The following is a 23698-nucleotide window of genomic DNA, read 5'->3' on the forward strand; positions in this document are numbered from 1 at the left end:
AGTTTATATATGAAAATTGTTTTCTTATCAAATTACATCCAATTTTTGTAAACACATTTAATTTAATAATTGTTTTTCATAAATAAATTTATGTTTGTTATTATGAATAATAAAAAAAAGAGCGTATTACTAGAATTCTATATATCGCACTTTAATTAAAATATTAATAATTTTCATCAATTAAAATTATTTAAAAATTCTTAGTCGGTGCATTTTACACAAATAACATTTTATATTTCGCTTTTGAGGTTAGAGATACGAGATTTTACTACGTTAATCAGTACCTTCTATTATTTTGGAATTTCATACAAATAATAATTATTTAGAATCAATACATAAACTTAATTTTATATATGAATTATAAAATTAATTTTTTCATATGTATTGAGAATAATTATTGCTTTATTTAATTCAATAAAGAAATGAAATTGATCACAAAGTACTTCCTAAGCAGGAACAAAATGGCGTTCTCTCTTTTTACACTGGATACCTCCAAGTGGCATTATACAACGTAAGTAATCTTCTAGTTTTCGATATTTTATTAGTTTTTAATTATTTTCTATATCATACAAAGAATCTTTTAAATATAAATTTACTTTATATTTATAAATTTATATTGAATTTATTATTTTTTTCCAGTAAAATTAAAAAATTAAGTTCATTGATTGCCGGATGAGAACACGTGGTTCATGAACCTACAAAATTTTATTTATTTTTTAATAATATGTTATATATTTATTTTTTTTTCAATTTTAGGTTGATTCGTAGTTCAACCACAACGTTACGATGTCGGGAGGATTAGATGTATTAGCTCTTAAAGAGGAAGATGTAACCAAAATGTTGGCTGCATGTACCCATTTGGGAAGTGAAAATGTTAACTTCCAAATGGAACAGTATGTCTACAAACGACGAGTTGATGGTAGCTATCATAACTTATAATTTCAATGTTTTATCATTATTTATAGCTCAATGTAATTTATGCTCAACTAATTTACAGGAGCCGGAGTGACTGTTATTAACTTACGTCGTACCTGGGAAAAACTTCTCCTAGCTGCCCGAGCTATTGTAGCAATTGAACATCCTAGTGAAGTTTTCGTTATCAGTTCTCGATTCCATGGACAAAGAGCTGTTTTGAAATTCGCAGCTCATACTGGCGCTACTCCAATTGCTGGAAGATTTACTCCTGGAGCATTTACTAATCAAATTCAAGTATGATTTTATTGTTATTATTAATTTATTTGCAAACTAATTATTTTGAATGATGATGACATTTTTTGATAGAAATAATCATGTTGAATATCAAGGCTTAATCTTTTCTGATAAAGGCTATTATATATACAAGTATATTTTTTCTTATTTTCAATTTATTTAAAAAAAATTTTGTTTTATTTACAGGCTGCTTTCCGTGAACCACGTTTATTGGTAGTTACTGACCCAGCAGCTGATCATCAACCCATCACTGAAGCCAGTTATGTCAACATTCCTGTTATCGCTTTCTGTAATACAGATTCACCATTGCGGTTTGTTGATATTGCAATTCCTTGCAATATTAAGAGCATTCATAGCATTGGTTTAATGTGGTGGCTGTTAGCACGTGAGGTCCTTCGTCTTCGTGGATCTATTCCACGTGAAGTTAAATGGGATGTTGTTGTTGACTTATTCTTCTGGAGAGATCCTGAAGAGGTTTGTTTTATCATAATATGATGTATTAATATTCTACATTATGTGTTTTCATTATTAATCCATTGAATATATTTATTTCAGGCTGAAAAAGAAGAACAAGCAGCGAAAGAAATCGCTCCAGCTCCTAAAGACTTTGTTGCTGCTGATGCTACAGCTGATGGTGGATGGGGCAATGAAGTCGACAACGTCAATTCTGCTCCAGAAAACTGGGCAGATGATGTTCCAACAGCTCCCAATGTACCAGTAGCAGGAGCTCCTGTTGCATTTGCTGCATCAGGTGATTGGGCTACTCAAGTCCAGGATGAATGGTCAGCAAATAACCAACAAGCACCTGCTACACAAAACTGGGGAGGATCTGCTGCTGATAAGTGGACGTAAAATGAATTGAACTATTGTCAAGACTACACTTATTACAGTGATTGTATTTAAGTGGTACAAAATAAAACATTGAATACAAATTTTAATAAAAGACTACAATTATTTTTACTTCTTTATTCTAAATATGGTTATTGGTTAATTATTTAAGCTAACTAATTTTCATTTACTGAAGATTGATCGTCAAATTGGTTATACGCTCTTCCGTGAACTCTAAATCTATATATGCAAGTGTAGGTAGGATTTCCCCAATTCGATACGATTTGGAGCATCACTATTTTTATTGGAATTTTTTTTATATCTAGGCTCTACAAATTAAAGAATAATATTTGTAAATAAACTAATAATTTATTTTGATGGGAAATTGAATTATCATGCTTAGTGATTACGCACAGTTATTTCAAATGTTTGAGAAATAGGCCCATTATAATGATAGATAAATGATCCCAAAAGTAAATATTCATTCTGATGTTCACCCTGCAATTTACAATAATTATTCATTAATTTATCAAAACGTAGAGTTATTAATTAATAGTAGTAACGAAATTCGATGAGTTGCCAATAATGAGTAGATTATTATTATTATTTGCATAGCCCTACAAGTACTCGAAATTCTTTGGGCGCGGAAGTGATTGATCCTGTTAATGAAGCGGATGCTGGAATGTGTTCTAAAGTTACATGATCCACTAGAGCTAATTGTGCTAATTCAATGATAACATTTCCCTGGGATCCACGAAAAGGCCAACATTCTCCGGCTTCTGTCCATGGCTGAAATTACATAATATGATATTGCTAATTATGAAATATATAAATCCTATTATACATAAAAAAAAAATGGTACTTGAAGAATTGTACGTGGAGAACGATAATTAGGATTCCATAGAGGAATAGGAATCCCAAATAAGGATATTCGAACGTTTGGTTCATGAAACGATTCAGTATCAGGAATTCCAACTATGGATCCACCAACAGTTTCTGATGCGAAATCGGGTAAAACCTCAACCGATTTCTTATTATTGCAATAAGCTTGTAACTGTGAATTCTAGATTATAAAACATATTGTAGAATAGCAGTAATTACTCATGTACACATAAGATGATAGTTATAAAGTGGTTATGATATTTTAGTATTACCATTCTCTTTACAGTCAATTCTAAATGATGCAATTTTTCTTTTAATCGTAATATTTCTTTCTGAAGTAAAGGCATATAAAATACTGAATCATCGGGAACGGCTAAATACTCATCATGAGAGTATGTTGATCCATGATGATCATTATCATCAAAACTTTCATTATTTGTCATTAATAAACCTCCACAAATTATTAACAAACCAGCTCCAATACTCATTGTTAATAAAATTTCTAAAATAGGCTTACAAAAATAAAATGCTCTTGACACATAATATTCAATATTCACAAATAGCCATATGTCAAATTTTAATATTGCGATAAATAAATTTTTAATCACTGAAAAAGATAATTATAGAAATAAGTAATGTAAAAATAAAGTTAATTTTTAATTGATAAAGAGTAAATGAAAAAATAGTAAAAATATTAACCATTATCGCCGGCTATGTTTAATGATCTGGATGCTTTTTGCATTTTTTTTAAAAAACTATGTGTATTTTACAGCTTATTGTTGATCTATAGCAATTTGCATGTATTTAAATACAGGTTATTCCTAAAAAAAAGTCAAAAATTTGAATCAAATAAAATTTTTATAGAATGTGGACTTGAAATAAGTTTATTCATTAATTTATTCATATATAACCTATATTATTTAAATGATGCAAATGGATAGGTTAAAGTTTTTTTTTAAAACTCTCGGTTCAGCCTTATAAATTAACTTCTTTTACGTGCTTATCATTTTGTCAATATTATACTTTATTACCGTTTTTGACTATTCATATTACACTTAATTAATGTCGTGTTCATTATCAGTATGTTGCTATATTTTTCAAATTACAAGCATTAAAATAAGTTTTAGTTCGTTTATTATAGGAATATTATGAGTAATTTACAAAGCATAACATTTATATAAATCATTATTTGTTGGAGGCAACTATTATTATTCTAGTAAACATAAACAAAACATTTTCGTAATAAAACAAAAATGATTTTTTTACAAAATTTGTCTGTTTACTAATTCTTTGTATAGAATAATACATTAATTTATTAATTTACATAATGAAAATTAATTAATTCATCATTCCTAATACAATCGTCAATGAAAGAATAATAATAAACTTTATTAGCATTAAAACTTTAAAGTTCCATACAGCTGTAATAGTCAATGAAAGATATGTAGACTTATATTTCTTCCGTACAATGAAAAAATAAACAGTTGCATGACAAATTTATTTTTATACAAATTTTTGTTATTGAACAAAATAAACTCAATGAAAATAAAAATATCATTTTCACATCATAATATTAATAACTAATAATAATAGTAATAATAATAATAATTATTATATTTTACAATGAAATTTTATTTGTTACATACTTATGAATGATCAATGATAAATACTTATTTATTATTATTCATAAAATCATTTTTATTAATTTTGATAATTATTATGATTGCAGTATCATTCGAATTCCAATGTTCATATCAGATGAGGTCAGTAATTAGGCCATTGATTCATCAATATTTATTCACGTCGATTAAAAGAGAATTAAAAAAGCTATGATGTAGGATTATTATTAAAATCATTCGTCATTTTTTTTTTTTTTTATATTTTCATTTACTTTATAAATAATTATTTCTTTGATAAATAGTATTAAAAAATAATTGAGTGATCATAAGTAATAATTTATATACCTCAATTCAACTTCTGTTTACGAATGAATAATAAAAAAAAAAAGGGTAAAAATATTTGACTAGTGAGCATACGTTCTCTGTACATATAATACGGAAGAATTTTTTATTTTATAATTCTTTATTTCGTAAACTATGTAAAATTAGCACAATTATAATAATTTCGTATGCTTAAACAGTGACATATTCGGAATAAATTTTTAGTGTTATGTACTTAGTAATTTTTCATCATAATTTTATACAATTTTTTAATCAAAACTTTTAATAGATTACTGAATGTAACTATTGAACTACATGTGCAATAGTTATAGGATTAATAGTGATATTATTACAAATTATTCGATAAATAAACAAAATTGCATTTGACAACCTACAAATCTCAAAATATAACAATAAATTCAATTAACTAATTCGAATAATAATTTTTTTGTACAATGAAATCCAATTTTTTAAAATTAAGAATAAATTTAGCCATTATTATATCATTATTATTATTATGGTTATTACATTAATTATATTAAAACAAATTATAATGTGTACAATTTCGAATCATTACCATTATAGATATAATTTGAAAAATTTATGAAAGTATTTTTTTTTCTCTTCTAAAGAAAAATAATAATAACAATAATAATAGTAATAATAAGTATATGAGACGAATAATCTAATTATTGTTTTTAATAGAATTATCATCATTAATTACTAATCAATGTTATAAATTATTTCACTCTCTATCACCACGTTTATTTTCATCTCTCAATGTACTTGCACATTTGTAATCATTATGTTATTACTGTAACTTATTATTATTGTTACTATAGTATTAAGTTAATGAATTTTCAAAGAAGGGCAGTTCCTTCTAAGGCTACTGTTTTTTATCTTCATAAATTTTTTTTATTTTCATTCTCTATTTAGACTTAATTTACCTATAGAAATTCTAACAATCTTTTATTTACATTCATTATCAGCACTTGTCAATAGTCCTTTCGGTACTTATTCCGTTCATTTATTTGTAATTGTTATTTATTATTCGATTTATTATTTTTTACTCTTTATCATGCTTTTTTAAGCGAATATTATTATTATATTCTGATGATGGTAATTATCATTTACCCTGCACTTATAAGAGCAATTAATTAATTCTTTATTTGACTTTCTTCCCCAATCATTAAAGTATTTCATGCTTTCTTCATGAAAGTAAATCTATAACAAAAAGAAAGTATTTATTAAGCCATTAGATAATAAAGAATATCCTGATATTAAATATTTTAAAACAAAATAAAAAATTACAACTATGTGAGGCGATATTTATAACTATGGAATAATAATTCAGTAAAAAAAGTACCTGGTACTGGATTATTTTCCTGATTTTTATTGGCGGTGAAAGCATCATGGAACGGATTAGAATTAGAGTTTCCAGTAACATTCATGAAAGGGTTGACCATAGGAGTGAAGGGCATTGCTGCTGGATTTAAATTGGAGTTGAGGGTATCTTCGTTTGAAAAATTTGACGACAAATCATAGATAGGGCCTCGACTGCTATTATTCAATGTATCACACTCTGAGATATCTAACAGGTTGTTGGTCATGTTGTTTTGTTTGCTACAAAATCAGCCAAATAAAGCATAAAGTCGGCTAAATATAACACAGCCATATACTAAAATTAATTTTTATATTTTATTATTTACATTAACTAGACTGGTTAATAAAAGCTTATTAACTAATAAAAAACTATTTTGTTAATTAATTAATTATTCTTACTTAATATTGTAATAATAATCATTATATTTTATAAGTATTTCTATTTCGTATACATCAATAAATACATGGCAAAAGTAGACAGAGGTTGACAAAAATCAAATGTACATTTAAAATTAACGTATGCACAAAGCGAAAATAATAAATAATTAAACAGTATTTAAAAATAATATAAAAAATTGTATCATAGTCCAGTCAATATGTTTTTCGAAATGAAAGTCCGTTGAACATTAACCGATTTTGTTCATTAGGTTGTTTTTAGTGACGGCAGACATCAGTATGAATTTGTGACCACATTAGAAATGTGCTTTTTTGTTTATAAAAAATAAGCTTGTGTTTTATTAAATCTCAACTCTCTACGGGATATTTAATTGTTAACAAAAAAGCACATTTCTAATGTGGTCACAAATTCATACTGATGTCTGCCATCACTAAAAACAACCTAATAAACAAAATCGGTTAATATTTAACGAACTTTAAAATTAGGCTGTTTTTTGAAGTATATCGACTGGACTATCAGGAGGCAGCAATAAATAAATTAAAACACATGCACTCTATTAAAATGTTTAGTAATAAATAGAAGATTAAAGCAGAGGTGATTTAATAAAGGTATGAAAGCATGTGGGAAAAATTGAATTAGTGTCTAGTAAAATTTTAAGTTCATTCATTTGTTGTTTGACATTTTCTAGTTTTTTTATTTAATTCTAAATAAAATAAGTATATTCATTTTACTAAACACTATTGAAATTATATACAATTTTTATAATAGTTAATTCATTATTAAGTTTATGCTATTCACCTTTCTTTACATTATTTACATTGTTATTATTTGTCATGATATTTAACAATTAACGTAAATTAATCAATTTTTAGTGCATTAAATAACTCTGCGCATATTAATGACGATTTATTTTAAACTTAAAGCCATAAATGCTATTATTATAAATATTTTTTTCGTTTCTTCCATTAAACATCTCTTTACTGATTTATTATTGTTATTCCAATATTTTTATATTCTATATTAATCCTATTTTATATTTTTTAACATTAATATATAGCTGGACAGAAACGCCAATAAATATTTATTATAAAATATATACGTTTATGTGGATATATATGGACATATATATATGTATATATATCATTGTGACACTAGTGATTTATTAGTAATCGTACTGTTTAATTACTTAATTATTATTATAGACTTTACAACAAGAATCATTGTCAATATCAACAATATCGATATAGACTGTAGATTTGAAATTTGCATAAGTATCGCTAATCAACACTCACTGTCGACATTATCATGAACCAGAAATCGCATTCATGCTTGTCTAATCACTATTCTCTGACTACTTTTGCGATGCAGTTGAATAATTTTACAATGAGCCATTACGAGTTCTTATACAAAAATCTTTATTTGTATAATAATTCAAATATAGGCAGTATGTTTGTCAAAATTAATCTATATGTAAGACCGTTGTCAGCACCTTAATTGATCATTATCTATTTCGATTACTTATATTCAAATTTGAATAAATCTTAATCTGTGTTGTTTTTTGTATTAAAGAAATTGAGTAACAATATTTATATCTGAAGTCGAATTGATTTATCTGTGCGTCATTTTTTCAAATATTCATTTGTAAACTTTAATATTCTTCATTAATTTTTTTAATTTGTATTCATGAATAAGTTATATATTGATATAATGCTACTAATGTTTTAAATAAAAGGTGAATTTTTTTGTTACTGATTACAAACTCAATTTTAATTTAGAATAAATGTTTATAATTGCCGAGAAAATAATCAAAAATTTTTTTAAATGAGTAATTTATTTAACAAAAAAGACGGTGGTATAATATTGGCTCATTTACAAATCTCTTCTATCATATACAACTACTATTAGCCAGTATAATTCCATATTAATAATTTAACTTAAAAAAAATTATTTACATAATTTAAATAGTTTAACATTACAGAATTTTTTTTTTTTTTTGTTTGTATTGTTTTTATATTTTCAAATTTTTCTATGTTACTATTATAGTTGTTATGATTATTAGCATATTATCTTTTTTTTTTCATTTTTTTTTTTTTTGTGTTAATAATTATTTTTATTTTTCATAGCTCTTTCAAGTGATTTGAATTATTTTAAATTAAAATACTTACACAGTAGCATTGTCCAATGTAATTTGATTGGTGATTCCATTTTTGTGATTGTTCTGATTATTTGCATGATGACTGCTGAACTCATCTCCATTATCTTGGCTTGAATTATTTTCAATAATCGTTTTACTATTTTGATTGATACCATTACTGTGAGTACCATTACGCATTATATCTGTAGTAGAACTATTGTTTGCAGTATTATGATTATCTTCTTTCTCTGAATTAATAAATTGTTGAGTGGCTTCCGATATTAAACTTGTTGTCATTACATCATCCACTTTGTTACTCGCCATTGGCTTATTTTCTTCACTTGGACTCTCCTCTTTTGACTTATCACCATCACCCTAAATTTACACCAAAAATTAAGTTTCACAGAAATGGGAAAGTAGTTAAATAATAAATTACATAATAGTGATGAAGTAAATCACTTATTGGAAAATTTTTTTTGCTTTTATTACCTTTGAAGGTGTATTAGATTGGTTGTTTCCTCCACGTGTTCGCTTCATAATGGCTTCTACCCGCTTACGGCGAGCAATTCTTTCTTCTTCTTCTTTTTTCAGTCGTTCTGCCATCTCAAGTCGTTGTCTAAAATAAAGATTAAATATTTTTATAATATTTACATTAAAAATGTATTTTCAATGTAGTAATATACATAATGAATTGATTAAAAAAAATTAATTATTCAAAAAATATTACCTCTCAGCTTCTTCTCGTGCTTTTCGATCAGCCTCTTCTTTTTCTAATTTTTGCCGAACTTCTTCTTCACGTCGTTTTCTATCTTCTTCCTCTCGGCGTTTAGCATCTTCAATAGCAAGGCGTAACCTTTGTTCTTCAGCCTCTTTAGCTTCATTTGCTAAACGTAATGTTTCTTCTTCAAGACGTCGTTGCTCTTCTTCTTCAGCCTTGAGTCTTTCTGCTTCAAGACGTGCCTCTTCTACAAGTCGTTGGCGTTCAAGTTCAGCTTCTCGCTCTGCTTGTTCTCGGGCAAGTCTTCTACGCTCTGCCAAAGCTGCTTTAGCTTCTTCTTCTGTTGTAATTCGAATCTTAGCAATCATTGAAGCTGACATATCAACAGCTTCTTCAGTATCTTCATCAGCACCTTTAACTTCTGAAGATATTGATAGTTTTTTCTCGTTTTCATCTTTTTTTTCTTCTTTGGTAATCACTGAAGATTCCTCTTTAACACTTTTTTGAAGAGAAATTGAACGGTTATCCGTTGAATGAGAAATGACTTCGGATTTTGAATTATTTGTTTCAATATCGATGGTATTTTTTTCATTTCCTAAATCTTTTTTCTCATCTTGTTTATCATCAGTTTTAATAACTGTCGGTTCTTGGGATTCTTTATTATTATTCTTGATTATCTCAGTTGTATCTTGGCGAATAAGTGGCGGCTGTTCAACACTAGGACTCTGTAGAGGAGTTGCCTTTGGAGTAATACGAGGTGATGCTCTTGCACTCTTTATCAATTTGTCACTTGGCTTTTTCATTTCTTTCTCAGCACTTCCTGAACGTGATGATGCTGACGACGGTTTCTTTGGAGTTGTATGGACCTTTGGCAGTGGTGGCTTCGAATCTTTTATCTTTGCCTCCGCTGACATGTCTAAATCAAATGTAAAAACAATATTAATGGGTTAATTTTTTTGAAAAAAAAGTTAAACATTCAATTTACTGTATTTTCATGTGCAATAATTTTAACTGAGTAAAAAAAAAATGATTGATAATTAAAATTAATTTTAAAGTAAAATAATTCAACTTAATTTACTAGAAACTCATTGAATTAGAATGACATGGAAGCATAAATGATAAAGATTTTTTTGACAAATATTTAAAATTAATCTATAAAATATTGTTTCAGTGATCACTAGTTAATATCATTTGTAAATTAAATTTATTAGAGAAATAGCCAAATTTATATAGCAATTTATGGATAAAGTTTAAATGGCTTCAGCTTATGTAATAAGGAAATTTTTAAAAGCCATGCTCACTGTATCGCTCTGTGGCAGTTACACCAGTTCCGGCAATAGAAGCAGGTCGCGGACGCCGCGGGGTAGATGTGCGAGAACGTAGATTGACGTTACTACTGGCCACACTGCTGTTACTCTGTTGACTCATGGAGCTGTGGGGTCGCGATGGGCTGCTTGGTGTCACCTCACCACTCCGGATACCTATACAACCCATTTTTCATCCCCAATCAACTTCTGTTTCTTTCTTTTGTGCTTTTTAAATTTATTTATCTATATTTTTTTTTTTTATTTGACTTTATTTGAATTGAATTCATTTACAATTTCAATACTTATCTTTGTTCAACCATTAATTTATCCTTATAAAAAGACTAGTTTTTAAATATTAAAAGTTCAAAACAAAGCTCAAAAACTATATTATCTTTTTGTTATTGCTAGTGATTTCAACTACAGTTGCTATGAAAAGCCAAGGTGAGAAAAAAAAGTATAAATAAATGATTAAAAAGAAAAAAAGCTCAAAATTATAATACTTGTATAAGATTGCAACAAATCAATAATTTGGATAAAAGAAGATAAAAAAAGATAATTAACAAAAAAAAAGGTGTTAATAAAATATTCAATTGCACATTAAATACAAGTACATATAATTTTTTTAAGTGTTTTATATAATTATAAAGAATAAAATGTGTAGCTTACCAACCACTTGTCGTTTTGTTTATTATTGTATACCACCACCGATATAATATTATAGAAAAGCATAATTCACCAAGCTCAAGTTTGCCATCGACACGGGATTTTTGTTAATCAATAAAATATTATTAATTATATTTAGTTAATATAAGTTTAAATATAATAAATAATTATGAATGAATGATTTATTTTAGTTATTGATAATTATTATTAGTCATTTGATGTTACTTGAAATTAAAATTAATAATATCTATTGATTAACAAGAGATTGACTTTGGTATTGTGAAGTTAAAAGTCTCAACATGCATGCACTTGTGGCCCCAACTCCTCAGTGAAATTTTTAGCAAGATTAATGATAAATTTATCTTACAAAATTACTTTATCTATAAAAATATAAAATAATATATAAATTGATATTAGAGAAAGTATGATTTGAAATACTATGTCTTTTATATTTCAGTTAAATGTTAATGTTCAGTTATTTACAAATGCTTTTACGTTTTAAATGTTATGTTATCATTAATATTTACTCTCATTTTATATTTAAACATTTAATCATAACACGGGATGAAAAATTGAAGTTTTTATTTGTGATTTGAATTATTTTTTTGTGTAAATATGTTCAACATATGTCTACACTTTTCAGAAATATTTACACCATATTAAAATTAGAAATATATTATTTAAACTATAGTTTTCTACTATTTTTGTTTCAATGACCTACGAAAGGGACTACTGTATTTTTCAAGCCTACATATAGTAATAAATGGCCATAATAATGAAATGAATATTTACATAAATTTTTTTTAAAAATGAGAAGAGTTGAGTTCACAAGATACACAATACCTTGTTGTTGCTGTTGAGCTTGCAACTCGCGAGCTTTTCGGCGTAACTTCTCGGCTCTTGTTGACCTTGGAAGAAGGACAGCACCTGGTAATGTGCCCATGCTACGCGAATTATCAGATCGCTTAAGACTTTTAACCCCAGGCGCAGCCAAATGCGACATGCTTCGACTCATGCTGGAAGCGCCCAGGGTTTGAGCACTCTGACGGTCTTGATAATGTTGACTGTGTGGATGCTGCTGTTCAACAAGAGTTTGAAGCTCACCCGTGCGAGGCTTCCTCGGTTGTGAAAGCTGATCCAGTCTGGACATTGAGTAAGTCCTACCTGGAGATCGTGTGAAGGCCTTGGAGTTCAAAATACGACTCGTCATCTGTGGTCCATCTCGGGGTGATGGTATCGTTGGAATTAGATCTGTTCGTCGACGATTTACACGCAGGAGATTTATATTCGGTGTTCCTGGCGTTCCATCACTCTCCTCACCTGTAATTTTTTTTTGCTTAAAAATGCTACAACCAAGCAATCAATGCGATACATCAAACCGATACCAATATACAACTTTTTCTCTATTAGGCCATTTTTTAATCATCTTTTATTTAGCTTTGAATATTTTTTTTTTATTGAATTTCTAATAAATTCAACTATTAATAATTTTTTTCAAATGAAAGTTAAATCTCCAAATAAATTTTCTATATTTATATCTACTTAAAATTTTGATCAGAAGAAAAACAAAAATGATGAAGCCAATAAGGATATTTTTTTATCATGAATATAATTTTTTTTTTAATTTATGCGTTATAGATAACATAATAAATTAATTGAATGTTTAAAAAAAAATGAATTTCAATGATTTTAACTAAATATAGTTATCTTTGTGGCCATTTAAAGAACTAGTTCATTCAAGGATTATTATATAATAAATACTAAAATAAGGGCCTTACAACAACTCAAGAATTATTCAAACTAGAAATATGCTAAATATTTTTTCAATAAATACATAGGCATGAAAAAACAAACAAAAATACAACAAATTAAACTGCATGCACTGCAAGCAACAACAACACAAAAAAGTCAAAATGATCAACAAGAACAATCGACAACAACAATATTATTCTTGATATTAAATGAAGTTGTGAGTGTAATAAAAATGATATGATTAGTTATGTATGATGCTTCAATATCTGAGTGTTAGTTAAATAGAATAGAGATTATAAATTTGTAAAATGTTAGTATTTTTTATGTAACATTTCAGAGTTTAGACTCGAACAATTTTCGGTGTAATAGAAAAATTTCAATATTTTAAACATGCTATTTTATGATGATAATGTTCGATAAAAATGTAGATGATAGATAGAAGAATGTATCAAGACAAGTATAACCCAATGAAATGAACAAATTCATAAGTTTGTTCATCACGACAAAAACATAGAAAAGCGAAAATATATTTTGTTTAATAAATCAAAGTTGAATAAAAAAAAAGTGATTAAAAAGTAGTAAGTGAAAACGAATATTGTATCTCGGATGCATCAGGCTCTTTTGGCGCACTTTGGGACTCACCACTGGCCGCCCGCGGCATTGTCGTACGTTTCGTGTCATTATCCGACTTATGAATGGCAAAGATGTCAGTTGTGGGAGGCAGAGAGAGGCTGGCTCTCTTATTTTTTGCATAAGTTAGACAAGAATCGGGACTAGAATTCCAATTAAACACTTCATACATAGATGAGGACATTCTCATATCTGTAAAAAAATCATTCGACGAAAAGTCTTTTTAACACTGGTTCATTTTTATCCGTATTGAGGTAATTTATTTCCAACAAATTTCCAAATTAAATATTTTTTCATTTATAATCACCCCCTAGTTATATTGGTTTTTTTTTTTCTTTGTCCGATAAAAATAATGAATATTTTGTTCACTAATTATTTTCAATTTTTTATAAACTATTTTATTGTTCACTTTCTGGAAATTAAATGAAAATGTAGTGACATGTGTTTGGTGTGATTTGATGCGCAACTAAAAAAAGCAATATAGAAAAAAGTGCACATGAAGAGTAAACTTTTTCACACTGATTCCTTTTAAAAATTTTAAATTTAAAAAGTTGATGAAAACTTCAATCTACTCGATGAGTTCATTAAGGTTGAAAATAGTTAGAAATTATTTTTAAGTTATCAATTTACAACATTAATTATGAACTATAGATTTGAATTAAAAAAAAAAAAAAATTAGAATATTTCCCCGAAACACTAAATAATTAGCAAAGTAATAATATGTTTAATGTAAAAGTTTTTCTTACTAGTTGGATAGTATTAGACATTTAGAGTCAAATTGTACCGGACACAGCAAAAATTCATCACGACTAAAATTATTCACTTGTTAAAACCACAATTAAGAGAATCATACCTGTTATGATGTTGCAGTTCTGGGTCATCATGATAGATAATATCGATGAAATCAAATTAACTTAGAACTCGTGAAACTTGAAAAGCAAATACACCAAAAAGAAAGTTTAAAGATTTTTAAGGACTGAAGTGTCAACTGAGCGCGTCTGTAGCTCCCGAACGAATGCGTCTGGAAAACTTACGGGTAGTGGGCTACTATTTCTATTAGAGGTGTTGCTGCAACCGGGGGAGGAGTTTGCAACAAGGGGGCTGTAACTAAAATACAACGGGACTTGTGGGACTTACCCTGTGTCCAGAATCCTTGAAGAACTCTACCTGCATCTTCAAGGACATCAACTACGTCATACCACTACCTTCATTGTAATAATATGACACTACCCTAGAAGAAACTATCAATTGAGACAATTGAAATCTCAATATTGAGTTCGCTACCTGATTGTTTAGCTCCTTGAGGTCAACTTAACTAAAGCTTAAAGGACTCTACCTGAGGAGATCCTGGATGTAGACCTAACTCAAATTTCCAATCGGATTATCATTGTTAAGTATTTATTAGCCACCACGGTATGTACTCATGAATGCGAACTATGAAAATTTGTTTAAAATATATTTTGAAACTACAATTTCTAACATTCTTTAATTGTCTTCTTGTTCCCAAATTTTATTACGGGTTTGTATGATCTTTTCTTGGAGAACTAATAACTTTTAAGGTTAAATACCTGTTTAAATTAGTAAATACATATTTTTCGCCTAATTTATAGATGGAAGTTTTCAAAATAGTGATTTAAATAGAAATACAGGTATTTCATTTGAACAACTGTGTCGAAACGAACTAAGCTAGTTTTCTATATTTATTGGAATAAACGAAACTTTCTACATTATCAGAAAAAAAATAGTATGAATAATTAAAACCAAGGGTGTCAGAACGTTCAAAGAGGAAACTAATTGCAGAAGTTTAATTACAGAAGAATATAAAGAATAAATAATTCCGACCTGTATTGAAGTTGCCAAGATTTAAATTTGACCCAGCAGCAGAGTTTAGAGATAATATCCTCTACACCATAGAAACTACAAATGATAAAACAAAAAAAATATTCATACCTTCACCAGGTTTTCGATCAAGACCTCCAGCTGAAGTGGCACGCTTTTTACTACCATCCAGCTCTCGTTCAGAAGATCTTCTAGTAAGTGGTTGAGCATTTGGGAACATCATGACATTGGTTGTTGAAGTAGCTCTACGTGTTCCCCAAAAAGATGAACCACCCGTATCCGCAGGTTCAAGCATTCGAGGTGTCGAGCTTCCAAATGCAAAAACGATATGAGAACGTTCATTTTTCTTTTTTGCTTCAATTCGAGCTTCACGTTCTTGATTCTTTCTTAAAATAGCCTCTCGTCGTTCTCTTTCTGCTTCCCATATCAAACGTTTCCTTTCCTCTACTTGACTTCGTCTGAAAAAATTGTTATGTTTTTGTAATTATATTATTGATTTACTTAAACTAAAGTTAGAACAAAAAAACAGCTTTAATACATTAGAAATAAATAATCTAAGAAAGTTTGAATGTTTGAGATTTATCTGTTTTAAAGATGGAGTATGCTATATGATCAAAGTACCTATCATTATCTTTTAATCTTAATTCTTCAATACGTCTTCTTCTTTCCTCATCTCGTTGCTCGCGAAATCTTTGAGCAGCAAGTGCTTGTTGTTTAAGTTCTTCTAATTTTCGCTGTCGTTCTTCGTTTTGCCTCTCACGTACAAGCTTCGCTCGGTCTATGTCCTTTAAACTTCCCGTAGACTCTCGACCTGGAACATTATATTCAGTCATATTTTCATCCTTCATACAATAAACCATTGTTTTTTTTTTTCGTTATTTATTTTCAAAATTTTTTATCTCAACGTTATAAACATTTCAATACTTGGGTGACGTGAAAATATTTTAACGACATAAAATTAACTTTAAAATGGAAAATATGTATGGAGATGAATTTTAAATGATTGATATACTATGGCCTATCAAGACAAAATGAATATTGAATATACATGTATATTTCTACTCAAGAATAAGGACACAATTTCAATCATAATCAATGTATTGATACCTTGTTTTTCATGCAGGTCATCACCATCTAGAGAGTCTTCATCGTAGAAACTGCGACGCTTTGAATCTGTTGATTTTTTATAATAAATATTTTTAAATTTAATATGATTATTTTTATTAATATTTGTACTAAGTAATATTATTTATTTCTCAACACATTTAGATGTGAAATAAGTCTGATAGATTCATTATTATTTAAAGTAATATTTGTTAATATATGTATAAACACGAAATCATTACATACATGTTATTATTTTTTTTTTTTTTAGTAAAAACAAATAAAACCAAAATTTTTGTAAATTTCTATTTTGAAATTGGGTTTATTTTTCTAAGCTGTTAAAAGCTTTAAGCTTTAATTTAAATATTGATATTCATATTTGAATATTTTTTCAATAAAAAATTATCAGCTGTATCCAGACTCTCGAATACATTGTAACAATTGAATTAACTCTAGTTATTGTATATTATATACCATACAAATAAACATCTTACAAATGAATGCATGAATTATTAATAATTCAACAAATTCTAGTAGTCATAAATTTTCTGGAATTTGTTTATGTTACTCCAAAACTAGTTATTGTTCTCATTCATTTATTTTAAATTACCTCCATGTTGATGTAAGTTGATATTATTCCCAATATTAGCAAACCAGTGTAATGTTTGCTCTATGAAAAATGGACATATTTAGAATTAAAATTTAGGAAACAATATAATTGAATAATGTATAAAATGTCTATACTCTACAATTAATAAATAACATTTTGAAATCCAATAATTGGAAAATAATTGAATTGAAAACTCCTAGTTACTGGGATAGGAGGAGTTTGTTTTTTTTTAATAAAATATAAATTTAATTTAATGGAATAGACATACACAAGCTACTTCATCAGCACAAGAATATCAGAGAAACATTGATTACTAGGTATTTACGTTGTGTATGATAATTTGATTTTCCCAACAAGCAATACAGGGGGATAACGAAAAGGAATCAAGAGAGGAAGCTTTATTTCCTGTATCCTTATACATAAATGTTCCTGATAGATTGGCAAGAGAATAAAATTCAATTCTATGTTGCGTATTAAAAGTGATCTACCTACAGACAGTATTACTGACAGTTGAATTACCTTCTTTTTGATATTGAATATTGTGAATTGAATGATTTTATAAAAGAGAACATATTTTTTTTTTATCAAAAAAATCCATATTTCTTATCATCCTTGACTTTTAATCTTGTAAAATGAATAAGATATGATTTATATGATTTTAATAGTGCATTAATACACAGATATCTATATTAAATGTGTTTCTTGTTTACATATGTGAACAAATATTTACAAGTAATAAATTTGAATAATTTATCATTATCGAGTTAATGGAAAATCGAACGTGATCACAAGCTTAAATGGATACTTACCCTTTGTAAGAGAGTGGCGATTATGTGCTGAGCTAGACCTTTGGTTAGATTCTTCAGGAGCAGTTCCGGCTGTAATGAAAAATAAAATATCTTTATTCCATCAATTTCTTAACATTCAATAAATATTTCAATAATTGTTCATAATATTTTGTTAAATAAATTTCTTTAACACATTGAGTATCATGTTAACTAATGAATATTCAATTATATTATCAATGGTCATTATCGAAGTGACCATGAGTACACCAGTAGGTAGTAAAACATTATGAATAATTTGGCTAACTAAGCTAATCACATCATGAACGATAAGTCAATAACTGATAAGATGTTTCAAGTAGTCATTAAAATAATTATGGATACATTGATTTATTATTAAACTTTCAGATCTTTAATATGAGATAGTATAAAATAAAATGATTGAAAAAATACCACTGATGAAAAATTAGAGAATATTTTAAATAAATAATAAAACAAGATAACCAATTTAGTATGTACATTGTTTCATTTATGGTATGTTGAAATATTTTCGAATATTTTATTTAAAAAACAAAAAAAAAAGCCAGAATGTTTATTTCAGTTGCAAAGAAATACTCTATCAAATATTCGTATAAATAAAATATACGAATTCAGCTGTATTTGAATGATTGGTGATGGAATCTGGCGCGACAATACGTCACGTTCGTGAAATTGCTTGGTAAATAGACGTTGCACCAAGAGGCGGAACGTCGTTTGCACTAGTGATAATGCGATTATATGGCAGTCTTGTTCAAGCAAATGGATTTTCGATTCATTTTGTGTATCAATTGTTGGAATAAAAATATGATTTTTTCAGGCATTCACTTTATCATCATATTGATCCAATTAATAATCTAGCAAACGATTTAATCATCTTTGCATAAATGATTAAGTATTTGCAATTATCTTTAATGTATAACTATAACTGTTATATATGGTAGTTATTGCCAATTTTATGAACATATCGATGTTGGCACAGATCCTATCTGCAGTGTTTTTGCTACATTTTTTATCAAATTGATATAGTACACCATTTTTTTTTTAACATTATTGATGATTACAGTTTTTTTAATGTGATAATATTTCTAAAATATAATAGGCTTGAATTTTTGGAGTTGAATGGACAAAAATGGCCTTAAGATTTGAAGTAGATCCATGTACTATGTTGTGTGTATACATTAAATACAAGATTACATTTTAGATTTATGGTATAAATTTTATTGTAAGAGTCTATTACATAATGAAATTCTATTGCACCATAATTCATGTGACGCTACAAATTCGTGACATCACTTGTGGTATCCTAGAATTTACCAACCCCCTCGGGAGGCTTAGGCATAGTATCTGCATAGAGACAATAGTGAGCCAAGTTCCTGGTCTAGACCTCACGAAAATAATTTAACTCTGAATTCATGTCCTTTTTTCTCCATGTCTACACCACAATAAAACGATAAAAATCAATGTTCCATTATAGAAACAAAAATCTTCTTACTTTTTATTGGGAGTACTTTGTAAAGTATAATAGTCATTTGAAAAAGAAGAAGAAGAAGAAGAACACTTGAAAATACCAGAGGGAATTTAAAGAAATAATGGAAGAGAAAAATATTATAAGCATGTTGAAATGTTAATGTAAATCAGTGACGCAATTATGTATATGATAATCCATCGGCACTTTCACATTCACCTTTTTGTACATTCAAGAATGTTTGTTAACTGTTAGAACAACAAGGGATTTGATGTTTGAGAAATATTGTACATGATAATTTATATGAATGCTTAAAAATGATTGGTATAGCAATGTTACATAGAAACAAATATACCAGCATCAAGAGACAGTCTGAACTGTTGTGATATTTGAATATTATTTTCAAGTATCTTAATAAAAATCCTATATGATCCATCTGCTGCTAATTGTAGTACATTGTAAGTAGGTAATCACTGTAATGAATCCAACAATTGAAAAGCAATCAAGAGAAAATAAAAATGTGCTTGTTTTTTCTTGATTCTGATTTTTAATTATTATCAACAATGTTGATGATGATTGACTGTTGATAAAATTTATATAAAAATAGAAAAACCCAAGAATCAGATATTGGCAATATAAAATTCACTTCATATACATGAAAGGTTATTTTTTTTTTTTATCAAACAAATATTATCTATTTGCACAGGTTTAAATAAAATACTTGATTTATCCAAGAGTTCCTATCTCTGTGTCATTGTTTTAAAATGAAATTCTACCATTAGGCTAAACTTGATACAGTTGAGGGCAAAGGTACATACAAGACATAGAATGATGAGAGAAGGCTTCTCTGAGAGCTTCCATCGACCTAGAGAAAATTAGATTTGCTTTCGCTTCAGCCTGTTACATTTTCACAATATTCCTATTACATACTATACTATTCCTATGTATATACATAACCTTGTAAATGCTACCCTCATACTCTATTTGGATCCCTTTAGACGTAAAGCTTGATAGCTCCCAATTCAAACTGCCATTGGCAATCAATTTACTTGTCGCACTGCCATCATTAATTTACAACTAAACCTGATAATATTTATCGCTTCAATAATCACTCGATTATTCGTTAAATATTATTCTCATTTTGGTGTTCAATAAATGGCTTAAGCTCTTTTGATGTTTATTGATATATATTTGGATCGAGTATTAAAAAAAAATATGGATTTAATAATTTGCTCAGTTTGAGAACAATTTGTAATCAAATAAATGCTTACATATTTATTGAGTTGGCAAATGATACTACTTTGTACTGCCGAATCAGACATTTCTGCTCTCAATAGAATGTTAGTAGTGAATCGAAGTGAAATGTTAAGTCAGCAGAGATACATCAATAATTTTTTTTTAATGATGTATAAAATTTATTTCTCAATATTTGAGATTTAAAAATAGTTTTTGTTTAAGTAATATAAAGTCTAAAAATATTTTCAAGTTTTTTTTAATGTATGAAAAATGAGTGGAAAATGTTCAAATTTTGAAGTGGAAATAAGTCTCTCTTATTGTTGACTAAAAACAAGAGAAAAAAAAAACTAATATTTATAAAAGATAAAAAAATGTTGGTGATTGTAACTTTTTATAATGAAAAAAAGAAAGAAAAATTTCAAGATATGAAAAAAAAAATGTTTTCGATATTTTTTTCTTTTTAAGGATTTCTTTATTTTATTTTTTTACCTTCATCTCCTGACGTGGACGAATCGTCTGGATCGGTGGATGAACCCGATGAGTTTTTACGCTGTTTTCCATACTCGCGACGATATTCGTAATAAATGTTTTGGTTTTGTTCGTTATACATATGAACTCGATTGCACGACAATGATTTATATTCACGAACGTCATCAGGGACCGAATAGTAGCAATTCCCACGTCTTCTTATTTTCAATTTTTTTTTAACATTTGTCAGTAGAGTGGTACGTTTTCTAAATAAAGATCGAATTTGTTAAGTTTCTTTCAAAAATACTGTGCTATTAAAATGAAATAAAAACAAAAAATAATTAATAACTACTTAAAAAATAAAAAAGATGGTAGAGTCAATTACAGTTTAAAAAGAGGTCTATTTTTAATTTTCATTGCATTTTTGAAAGGTTCATGTAGATAATAATTGACCCCACAGTTCTTTATTGTAATGAAAAAAAAAAAGTATAAGAGTTATTTTGAAAGAAACTCTAGTAAAACGTACTCCACGTGCTCGACATGAAGTTTCTTGAAGGGGATTTCTTTAGAGTCTTGACTTGTGATGATAGTAGGTCCTTGATGTGCATGTTGCATAAGTCTAGCTGTGTTGCTAGGTGACTCTCCGACGTGATTATTGGCACAGTTGACATCAACCAATTCAATGTTGACTGTAGTTTTGGCTTCTTTGGCTGGTGAAGGTGGTGGTGATGTTGATGGTGAAGTTGATGGTGGTGATGAGGAAGGACTTCCTGTACGACCAGCACTGTAGCAGACTGCAGCCTTTCGGAGAGTCTCCCTACACAACTCAGAGAACATTTTGTCTCCCCCATGGCCGGTCCTTACGGACCCTTACGTGAATCGTAATCTTAATTTTTTCTTCATTAATATATGGATCCAGATGATTGATAGCATTCTTGTAAACTCCATTTTTCACGTCACACTATTAAGAGTCACGAACTTTTTATTCCAACTGGAAAATTTAACTGTAATTTATCTGATTTATTTGAAGATTGCAGGCTTCGCATCTTAACTTTGTAACTCGGTCACTTATATTACATTGAACGATTTAGCTACTCAACTGGAACGATACTAAATTAATCTCCAGCACGTTCGATTCATCTACTGTCCAATTTCGAGAGCGTGACGGCTTCGTTTGCATATACCAAAATTCCAAAAAGTCTCTCTCGACCTTGGACAGAAAAGTAGTATTATGTTTTCGATTGAACTTACTTTAAACAGTATCTTGTTGTGTGACTCGTTGATTTGAAACATTGAGTTGGTCGAAATACTTGAAGGATCAGAGGGTGAATCAAGGTTATCACGAGAGAAAAGCTTTGGCACTGTGCCAGTACACAATAAATATCAAACAAAAGTTATACATTTTATTGTTAAGTTAAAAGAAACACATTTCAGTGTGTGTATGTGTTTGTGGTAATCATCCAGTTAATGCTTTATCAAAATTGTCATTTTCACTAATTGTAAAGCAAAAATAATTATTCATCTATGAATTTAAATAATCAAGCTTTAATGAAAGCTTCCACTTTTTTGTAAAAATAATTCATCACATTTTTTGTTCCTCATTGTGATTGATAAGTTGCAGCATTTAATGATGTAAAACTGTCAAACAATAAACAAAAAAAAAATAATAATAATAATGGAAAAAGCTATTTATGGAACCGAAATAAGGTTTTGATAGGCTTTTGGAATGAAATATGTCATTGTCATTCAATCGTGAATGAAATAATTAAAACTCTATTAATGTAACTAAATGCAGCTATCGTGTAGTTATGAAGAAACACGCGAATTTTACATGGACGTCTTTAATGTGTATTATAAAATGTCTGAAACACGCGAACGTTCTATTCACGCGTACACGTGACTTTTAGTTTAGTCTTTCATTAGTCTGATAAAATAGAAGAAAAAAAGGAAGTAACTGCAGTGGCAAAGTTGCTTAAGGTCAGATGGTAAACGATAGGGTTATACGATGGGAATTTAATGACGGTGATCGTTAGGTCCGGAAAGTTTCATTCCCAGGCCAAGAGATCCGGACGTACTCTCAAAAGAATGATAAGAGCTGAATTGAAATGGAATTTGTACCGGAATGTTCTTTAAGCTATTGTTCATATAAGATCCTTTTAAAGTATAACTACAAAATTAAGAAAGCTCAGTAATGGTTTTTTCTTTCAACAGTCTCGGTGTTGACATATATTTTTTTACAGCTCTTTTGAAAGAATTAAAAAAAAATCAAGTTACACTTCAGGAATATTTTTAGAGTAAATAATACAACA

General features: G+C 28.3%; 3 protein-coding genes across 14 annotated transcripts in view; 1 reads left to right on the top strand and 2 right to left on the bottom strand.

Annotated features, from left to right (window-relative positions):
* The first annotated feature begins 450 nt into the window (after window positions 1–450).
* Window positions 451–2152, top strand: sta (stubarista 40S ribosomal protein SA). The gene is made up of 5 exons (XM_035079661.1): window positions 451–511; window positions 757–919; window positions 998–1209; window positions 1396–1683; window positions 1765–2152. Exons 2-5 carry the CDS (start codon window positions 787–789, stop codon window positions 2059–2061), a joined length of 930 nt encoding a protein of 309 aa, XP_034935552.1. The 5' UTR covers window positions 451–511; window positions 757–786; the 3' UTR covers window positions 2062–2152.
* A 61-nt stretch (window positions 2153–2213) lies between these two features.
* Window positions 2214–3407, bottom strand: LOC118064588 (SUN domain-containing protein 1-like). Its single transcript, XM_035079281.1, has 5 exons — window positions 3192–3407; window positions 2900–3100; window positions 2659–2826; window positions 2452–2535; window positions 2214–2366 (listed from the first exon to the last, which is right to left on the bottom strand). Exons 1-5 carry the CDS (start codon window positions 3405–3407, stop codon window positions 2214–2216), a joined length of 822 nt encoding a protein of 273 aa, XP_034935172.1.
* Window positions 3408–5790: 2383 nt separating this feature from the next.
* The window catches only part of ens (ensconsin), a 30250-nt gene continuing 12342 nt past the window's right edge, over window positions 5791–23698 (bottom strand). For 3 of the 12 annotated variants that reach the window (XM_035080055.1, XM_035080048.1, XM_035080064.1), the window contains 13 exons: window positions 18206–18274; window positions 17397–17456; window positions 16790–16855; window positions 16304–16493; window positions 15794–16140; window positions 13856–14035; window positions 12305–12781; window positions 10793–10972; window positions 9501–10407; window positions 9263–9389; window positions 8805–9148; window positions 6226–6482; window positions 5791–6083 (listed from right to left, as the gene is read on the bottom strand). In XM_035080055.1, the coding sequence (XP_034935946.1) occupies window positions 6070–6083; window positions 6226–6482; window positions 8805–9148; window positions 9263–9389; window positions 9501–10407; window positions 10793–10972; window positions 12305–12781; window positions 13856–14035; window positions 15794–16140; window positions 16304–16493; window positions 16790–16855; window positions 17397–17456; window positions 18206–18274 (3218 nt within the window). In that variant the 3' untranslated portion in view covers window positions 5791–6069. Of the gene's footprint in view, window positions 6084–6225; window positions 6483–8804; window positions 9149–9262; window positions 9390–9500; window positions 10408–10792; window positions 10973–12304; window positions 12782–13855; window positions 14036–15793; window positions 16141–16303; window positions 16494–16789; window positions 16856–17396; window positions 17457–18205; window positions 18275–21410; window positions 21656–21915; window positions 22564–23698 lie in introns of those variants that run through there. The other 9 variants (XM_035080080.1, XM_035080088.1, XM_035080072.1 and 6 more) reach the window with 7 other exon arrangements.

This window comes from Chelonus insularis, unplaced genomic scaffold (assembly GCF_013357705.1).
Source record: "Chelonus insularis isolate UGA/USDA-ARS -01 unplaced genomic scaffold, ASM1335770v1 contig_117_pilon, whole genome shotgun sequence".
Classification (NCBI taxonomy): domain Eukaryota; kingdom Metazoa; phylum Arthropoda; class Insecta; order Hymenoptera; family Braconidae; genus Chelonus; species Chelonus insularis.

Coding starts and splice junctions, on each gene's coding strand:
- sta (XM_035079661.1), top strand. CDS start 787: ATGTCGGGAGGATTAGATGTATTAGCTCTTAAAGAGGAAGATGTAACC. Junction 1,210..1,395: donor CATTTACTAATCAAATTCAA/GTATGATTTTAT, acceptor TTTTATTTACAG/GCTGCTTTCCGTGAACCACG. Junction 1,684..1,764: donor TCTGGAGAGATCCTGAAGAG/GTTTGTTTTATC, acceptor TATTTATTTCAG/GCTGAAAAAGAAGAACAAGC.
- LOC118064588 (XM_035079281.1), bottom strand. CDS start 3,407: ATGAGTATTGGAGCTGGTTTGTTAATAATTTGTGGAGGTTTATTAATG. Junction 2,536..2,658: donor CCAAAGAATTTCGAGTACTT/GTAGGGCTATGC, acceptor TGTAAATTGCAG/GGTGAACATCAGAATGAATA. Junction 2,367..2,451: donor CTCAAACATTTGAAATAACT/GTGCGTAATCAC, acceptor TTTAATTTGTAG/AGCCTAGATATAAAAAAAAT.